The 8,215-nt window shown below is 42.0% G+C and overlaps 1 protein-coding gene across 1 annotated transcript; it reads right to left on the bottom strand.

The window, feature by feature from the left end:
• Positions 1 to 4,782: 4,782 nt before the first annotated feature.
• LOC139213015 (E3 ubiquitin-protein ligase TRIM39-like) lies at positions 4,783 to 6,886 on the bottom strand. Its single transcript, XM_070843617.1, has 2 exons — positions 6,748 to 6,886; positions 4,783 to 6,638 (listed from the first exon to the last, which is right to left on the bottom strand). The coding sequence occupies exon 2, from the start codon at positions 6,619 to 6,621 to the stop codon at positions 5,221 to 5,223; it is 1,401 nt and encodes a 466-aa protein (XP_070699718.1). The 5' UTR covers positions 6,622 to 6,638; positions 6,748 to 6,886; the 3' UTR covers positions 4,783 to 5,220.
• Between the last annotated feature and the right edge of the window lie 1,329 nt (positions 6,887 to 8,215).

Raw genomic sequence — 8,215 nt, 5'->3', positions numbered from 1 at the left:
GACGCACTTGTCACAGTTTCCATATTCGAGCCTCAGTCTCACCAGTTACTGCTCTCTTTCTGTGTCTCTTTGAGAGCCTTGGCCCTGAACTCCAACCCTACCTCCTCCTCCTCCTCCTCCTCCTCCTCCACCTCCAACCCGGGGAGCGTTCGCCGTGAGAGATGAGGAAACTAATAAACAGACTCTCGCAGTGATCCGTGTCACATTGTTTGGCCCACCTGCAACCTGTAAAGTCCTCGCCGTTGGACTGGATGTTCTCAATTTGTTCCACGAGGAGGCCCCGGCCTGCATTACCCTAAAGGGGGCACTGAAAGAGCATCTGGTCCGAGAAAATACAGCAGCACGCTCGCTGGCTGAGGGCTCAGTTTTCAAGTCAATTAACGAGCCCCTGAAAAAGCACCAGACGGGGAGCAGAACTTCTGTCAGAGGGAGCGGGGCAGATCAGGGCACAGGGAAGGTCTGAAGTGCTTTGAGTGCTTGAGTGAAAAGCAAAAGGAATTTTTTTGGTGGAGTCATTTCCGAGAAGCGGGGTGCTTAGTTCATGTTATCATGGTTTTTTTCCAATTATTTGACATCAGAAATAAAGAGTCTGAGGGAAAGAACTGACGGCACAAGAGGGCGCTGGTGGAAGAAAATATATAGATGCTTTACTTCAGTAAAAGTACCAACACATTAATGTAAAGATACTGATCTGTATCACTGTGGTTCAGAACCCTTAAGGCCACCATTAGTTCCAGTACACCAGGGTTGGCTGACTTACTTTGCCCATCTGTGGACCTCATCACTGGCATGTTGTATTTGTATCTATAAGGAATTTCTACATTTGCTTTTTATCCACAAGTTGCTGGACCGCTCTCAGACCCGTTCCCAGGACTCGGTCTTACTATCAGTCCCAAACGTCCGTCTTGGAACGGGGGAAAGATGATAGACGGATTTGGGTTTTGCTGAAATGGTCACTGTAGGGGTTTTTAAAAACAGATTGAGGGAGTTGGAGGAAGATAAATCAGGCCGTAGAGCTCTTTGTCTCTAAGCGATCCTGCTTATGATGACCTGGCTCTTATTTCTGTACGCTCGTGTTGTAATCTGAATTTTTTTGTCGTCTGTAACTGTTGAATGTTTGTTTTTAATGTGAGGCTGCTTGTCTTGGCCTCTTGACACTCTTGTAAAGGGGATTTCTGATCTGCATAAGTTTCTTTTTATTTGTTAAATGAATTTCATATCCAATCAAATCAAATTAGAAATAGAAAATTGGAATTCTGGACTTATGTAAGTGCAAATAGTGTCTCCCATTCTTCTATAACATTACAGTTTTATATTTTTTGTCAAGAGTCACCAGATCAATCGGAGGAGTTGTGAGATGATTCATGGGAGAGAAAAGTACATTTTCACACACAAATCTATACTATTTTTCAGGAAAATGTAGTTTAACTTGACCTATTTTAGGCCTCAAACAGTTGAATAATCATCAGAGAGGTTTGGATGGAACTGGGAACAACTGCTTTAATCTTGGATAATGCATCGTATTTTATACACATATCTTTTTAATGTGAAATCTTAATCCATTGAGTAGCTAAAGTTAAAGTAAAAAGTAAATATTTCCCGTTGAAGTGTAGAAGAAAAGTAGCAGAAAATGGAAATATTCAAGTAAAGTTCAAATGCCTTAAATTTGCACTTGCACAGGAGAAAGTTGCAGTATTTGATCAAACCAGAGAGGAGCTTATCTTTTCGTTATCTGTTAGTATCTAACAGACTAAAACCTACATAGAACTTGCAGATGAACAACATTTGTAAGAGTTTCCTGCAGTTTTCTTGTTCGTGTGATGAATTTAACCAGCTGGCGACGGGCACTATCACGCAATACCGTTCACACACAAACCAACATCCTGGTGTACGAATCTCATCTTCTTCTTATTTGATCAAAGCCAAGTTTGTCGGTGTGACACCTGGTGAACATGCACAGGATTACATTTACACACACACACACGCATGCATGTACACACACCTAACTCAGAGCAGATGAGGTGGGGCTGAAGTCAGGGGAAACCGCTGTGAACCAATCAGGGACAATTATCCGGGTCCTAAAGGGACAATTCACCAAAACAAGCTGTAAATGAGCTGTAAACAAGGAAATCTGTGGGAGGTTTTCTCCTTCTAGCTGCTGATACAGTCATCCCAGGCCAGACTGACAGGAAACACACGAGGAGCTTTATTTGACACCATTTATTTCATTAAAATATGTCTGAGGTTTTACTTAGTTTTCTTACATAATGTAAAAGTTTACATTTAGCACCAAACACAAAATACAACTGAGGATATTTGGCTTTTGGTCATAAAGCCTGAGGGGAACATGAATGTCTGAACCAAATTTCGAGGCAATCCATCCAAACATTTTTGAACCATTTGACTTAAAACCTCAAACGTGAACCTCGTGGTTGCACACGAGGAAACGTCAGGGGGATCACCAACATCAGTAGGATTCATCTACTGAGGACCACGAATGTCTGCGCCAACTTTCATGACCAGTAGCTCGGTGATGGCGCCACATGAAAAGTCACCAAAGTTCACAAAGACCATGAATTTCTGCACCAAATTCTACGGTGATCCATTTAACAGCTGCTGAGATATTTCCCTTAAAAACACAAGAGGAAAGTTCAGTTGATCACCAAAGTTATCACAATGCACCATCTTGTCTCCAGCTGATTTTATGGGATGGATTCTCTTGAAACTTTGTACGGATATTCTTGGTCCCCAGAGGATGACCACTAATGACTTCTGTGATCCTCTGGATTTAAATGCAGTGCTATCATCAGGACAAAATTGTATTTGTCAAATACTTTGGATCAAGAAATTGCATCACCTCCTGGTACGGCACTTGCATCGCCCTCAACCGTAAGCCTCTACAGAGGGTGGTGAAGACCGCACAGCACGTCACCAGGTCGATGCTGCCATCCATGGAGGACCTCTACACCCAGCGGTGCAGGAAGAAGGCCACCAATATCATCAAGGACTCTTACCACCCCAGCCACAAACTGTTCTGCCTGCTGCCGTCTGGCCGTCGGTACCGCAGACAGTTTCATCCCCCAGGCCTTAAGACTCTTAAACTGTCCATAATCTGCAAGCAATTTTGCACTGTGCCCTATTTTGCACCTCTATTTATCCATTTAGCTGTACATTTTATTTATTTTATTATTATTTTCTTGGTTGTATATACCTTACTTACTTATATTTATATTTCTCACTTGCTTGCTGGTGTGTTTTTATTTGATACTGTTGGCAGTGTTAATGGGAACCAGAGACAAAAGAATTTCACTGCCAGTGATTGCTTCACGTAACTGCTGAGCATGTGACAATAAAGTCCTTGAATCCTTGAATCCTTGGTTCAGTGAGTGTTAGCATGCTAACATGCTAAACTAAGCAGTAGAATATGATTGTTGTGCTTCATCAACATGTTAGAAATGTCACAGTGAGCACGCTGTTAGCATGCAGGACGTTACAGCATGTGAACAGCCCTGCAGAGGTGCCAGCATGCACACCGTTAAAACCCACCACCAGGATAAAACATGACTACAGTCAGATACACAGACACTGATTCTGGTCAAACAGACGACACATTGACTTCAATGAGGAGCCCAAACTTCCAGCGAATATCAGAAACATACTGTGGTTAACAAATGTCTCAGACCAGCTGTCATAAAAAGGAGAAAACACAAATATTTTAGAAATCTGTCAGAAACTTGTTTCAAATTAAACATTGTTTTTTTATTTATTAGGCAAATAACAAACTGGAACAACTAAATAGTCCTTATTCACATGTTTTAACCAAAAATCTTCATATTTAGTTTGACCTCCTTTGGCCCTGATTGTTTTCATGGACTTTTCCACCGTCTCTTTTGTTATTGAGCTCCAAATAGTTCCCAGCTGTTCCCTCAGACTTGCTTTGGATTAAATTAGTGTGTGATCTATTTTCTAATTCAATAAATACCAGATCTGTTCGATAGGATTCAAGTCTGGACTTTGACTTGACCAGTCCATCAGTTCCTCTACTCCAGATTCCTTTTACATCATTTCAAATCCATCATTTAGATTAAAGAGCTTACACATACTGGTGGATTAACCATTACAGGAACTAAAAAAATAGTTTGGTAATCAGCAATACTGTTAATTTAGGGCAGGGGAGGCGAACACCTGACACTGGGTGGTGGTCTAATACATTTGTTAAGCTCTGTACATGGACGCACACTCGTTCACAAGCTGCTCAACGCAACTATTTTTGTAACTTTAATTATAGTGGAACCATTATATTTGTGGACAATGTGACTAATATTTCCAATTATACAATAAAAGACACATCTGTCCAGACAAACCATGAATATTCTATATTTCAAGCCATCTAAACAAACTCTTTTCCCCTTTGGTGTGATGTTTTATAAACAGCAGCAGCAGATTTCCACCGACTCTCAGGACGTGTCTCCAAGCACCGGCCCACAGTTATGGAAGGAGGGTGACGGGTGACAAATTGAGTCTTTATTTTATTGGTCTAACCTCATAGCAGACGGTGTCTCGCTGTGTGGTTTTAGCAGTGTCACTCACCCCTGTCTGTCTAAATATCAGCGGTGCAGCCTACACACCCGTCTCCCTCACTGGGTTATTATTGTCCTTGCATGGCCAAGCCCCGGGGGCAACCAGGAGGGCATAACCGCACTTTCAGAAAAAGGCTGCACAGACTTTTAACCATTTATTGCACAGAAATGACTGATTCATAAAGAACTAATGAGAGAAAACGAATGCTAATTCATACAGAGCTGAGTTATGTTACAGGGATGAGAGCACACAAATCATCACAGATTGTTTCCAATACAGTAATAACCTTCAGTTTAAAGGTTCAGTTCTCCATTTCTGCAACAACAAAAGTAACAAAAATACTAAACAACAAATGATTACGAAAAAACTGAATCATCAGTTCAAAATGGCACATTATTGATTAGACCAAACAAACCAAACATAAAGATTAGTAAATAAGAGAGAAACATTTAGATATAAAGTAGATTTTCAAACTAAAAAACAGCAAAAAATCAAATTGAAAACCATGTTATTATATTAGAAAATAATCACATCTTTAGAACAATGACACAGCAGAAGGACGGGTTCAGCTTCAGAGGTTAAATTCAGTGACTTTTTCCCTTGAAGAAACTAAACATAAATATAATATAATCATCCTCTTTATCTCTGACTGCTCTGTCCCACTGTCACACTGACCTGCACTGGTAATATCTTCAGTGGGAGATTATCCAAAGTGTTAATGTATGGAAACACCCTCTCAGTGAAGGTGTGTGTGAAGGTGTGTATGTGTGTGTTAGTATCAGGATCAGAGAACGACAGCTTTCCTCTGTTCCAGTCCAGATTCACTCTGATCCTCTGAGGCTTCTTCTGCACTACGAGATCAGTGAATGAAGCTGGTGGTGAGAGTGCTGAGTATTTACCATCATAGAATCTTATTCTCCAGAATCCAGACTGTGTGTCTCCCTTCCTCTGGACAGACTCTGCTAACAGACCCAGTGTCCATCCTCTGTTGTCTCCAACCTCAACATCCCAGCTGTGAGTCCCTGAGGTGAAGCCCTCAGATCCCAGAACACGTGCAAAATAATCAAACCTCTCTGGATTATCAGGAAGCTGCTGTTTCTCTCCTCCTCTCAGGCTGCTCAGATCTTCAGACAGGATGAGTCCTGGATGTGCAGTGTTTGGGTCCAGGATTACAGGAGAGTAGGAGACCATGTCCTTCATCTTGTTCCAGATGTTGAAGGTCAGGTTGCCCAGGTGTTTGGCCTCGTCTATCAGAGCTCCTGAGGGCAGCTGTGGATCCTCCAGCAGGAGGCGCTGCTGGACTCTCTCCACTGCAGCCTTGTAGTTGTTCAGGAATGAGACGTCTTCAGCTCTCAGCTCCTCCTCTGTGGCTCTGACTGTGTGTGAAAGAGCTGCTATCTCTCTGCTCAGAGCCTCCATCTTCTCCTTCATCATCTGACTCTTCTGCTCCTCTTCCTCCCTCAGTGCAGTCATCCTCACCTCCTCTTCCTCTTCTAGAAACTGGTGAAGCTTCTTAAACTTCTCCTTAATCTGCCTCTCTGTCTGTCTGGCCTGGACCTTAATGTGTTTTGCTGTTTGATCAAACTTCACTTTAACTTGTTCAGAAACCTTTAACTTCTTCTTTAAGGGCTCCAGAGTTTCCTGAAGTTTCCTCTTGTGTTGTCGTGCAGCTTCATCAATTGGTCTGATTGTGTGGTTGGTGTGTTTTTCTGAATCTCTGCAGATGAGACACACCGGCTGCTGATGGTCCAGACAGAAGAGTTTGAGTTTCTCAGAGTGCAGACTGCAGAGAGCCTCTGAAGCTCTCTGATCTCTCTCCAGTAAGAAGGACTCACACAGGTTCTTTAACGCCAGGTTTAAAGGAGGTTCTGGCTTTGAAGATCTTCTCTTACAAAGTGGACACTCCTGTGTTTGTTTCTCTTTCCACCAGCTCTTCAGACAGTCTTTACAGAAGCTGTGGCTACATGACAGAAGAACAGGATGTTTGAAGACGTCCTGACAGACCGGACAGCAGAGATCCTCCTCTGATCTGGAAGCCATTTTGTCTGTGAGTGAAGCTGAAAACACAGCAGACAGGGAGCACAGTCAGCCACAGCTCCCCTCCCTTCTCTCCTAACCACAGTGAAGTTTACTTTCACTTTGACTCCAGTTTTTAGTCAAACTCACATGCAGTGTTTGGAGACTCGGCAGGTTGAAGCAGCAGTGTTGTTGTTTCCACTTTTCTCTCCTGTAGCTGAACTCACTCAGAGAAAGTTGGTAGTTTGGTCTGAAAGTGAATCTGATCGTCTGCTCTTCAGTCCGTGTGTCTCTCTTTAAACAGGAAGAAACTGTTTCCTGGTTTGTCTCGAGTGAGTCAGGTGAGGGGTGGGGCTTTGTAGACTTTGAACATTAAAAACACTTGTAAGGAGAGAAAAACACTACGTTAAAAATCAATTATGCGCTTTAATTTGAGTTTAATGAATTTAATGAGACACGAGTGAAATCAAACATCTTTATTTCAGTTGTTGCTGGTGAAATAATCCATTTGGCTCAAATTCAAACCTCACGAATTCAGTGAACTGACAGAGATTTCAACCAACCACAGACCAGATATTCATCTACTTCTCTGACCTTTAACCTCCCAAAACATGAAGAGAAACACATTCATACACAGCTGTAATCAGCAGAGTTTAGAAATACTTTATGTTTCCAACAGGCAGTGTAACGGCTGGGAAACCACAAGCTTTGTCAGACCTCTTTCACTTTTGCATCTTTTATGTTGCTGGCAGGTTTAAGTTTGATTATTTGTTTTGTTTTCTTCTTTACAGCTTCCTGAGTTGTGATGTTATAGATATAGTACAAGCTAAATTTGGTGATATGTTATTAACTGTGTTGACTGTGCTGTACTTTCACCAATAATAAAAAAGAAAAACAAAATGGCCTTTTCTCTTGCACCACCCGTGGGCCAAACTTTTGCACTCTTTTGCCCCGTGAAGACACTAAGAATAGATTTATTTTCTGCCGTGTAAAGAGCATTACAGCATCACAGGTCTGCTCGTGTAGTTGTAAACCTTAAACTCAAATTAAAGTCGAAAACAGTTGATGCTTTGACTTGGGGTTTCTAATGTATTTCAGCCCCAATTATCTGCATATAAAGTCAGTCTCACACACAGAAATTACAGCTACAAACTGAGAGGGTTGAGAGAAAAACAGCAGTATACTGTGTTAATGCAGCGTAGATGTATATCACTGGGGTTTATTTCACAATGAGAGCAAACATAAAGCTGTTACTGAGCCACGTCTGTGCTGCAGCTACTTAGTCAGTCACCGTTACTCACATCCTTCAGCTGTTTAGTCGAATCGACTGGATCAGCCTGATTTTATGTGTGATCCATGACAGCCTCGTATTATCCAATCACTTCTGTTCATCCATCATGCCCTCATATGTAGCCGCGTGGGGAAAGACACAGATCGAGAGAGAAAAAGAGGAACGTTTAGAGAGCCAGAGAATGAAAGAGAAAGGCTGCACCAGAACACCAGCTCTTGTTACAAACCACCAGAGACCCTCCTCGACTGCCAAAATCTCAAAATTTGAACCCAAGCATTCTGGCTGCTAATTATTCCTCAAGCTTGGTCTAAACAAAATTTACGACAC

This window comes from Pempheris klunzingeri, chromosome 2, assembly GCF_042242105.1.
Source record: "Pempheris klunzingeri isolate RE-2024b chromosome 2, fPemKlu1.hap1, whole genome shotgun sequence".
Taxonomy (NCBI): Eukaryota; Metazoa; Chordata; class Actinopteri; order Acropomatiformes; family Pempheridae; genus Pempheris; species Pempheris klunzingeri.
The sequence above is the reverse complement of the archived record's forward strand: the minus strand, read 5'-3'. Positions and strand labels throughout refer to the sequence as shown.

Coding starts and splice junctions, on each gene's coding strand:
- LOC139213015 (XM_070843617.1), bottom strand. CDS start 6,621: ATGGCTTCCAGATCAGAGGAGGATCTCTGCTGTCCGGTCTGTCAGGAC.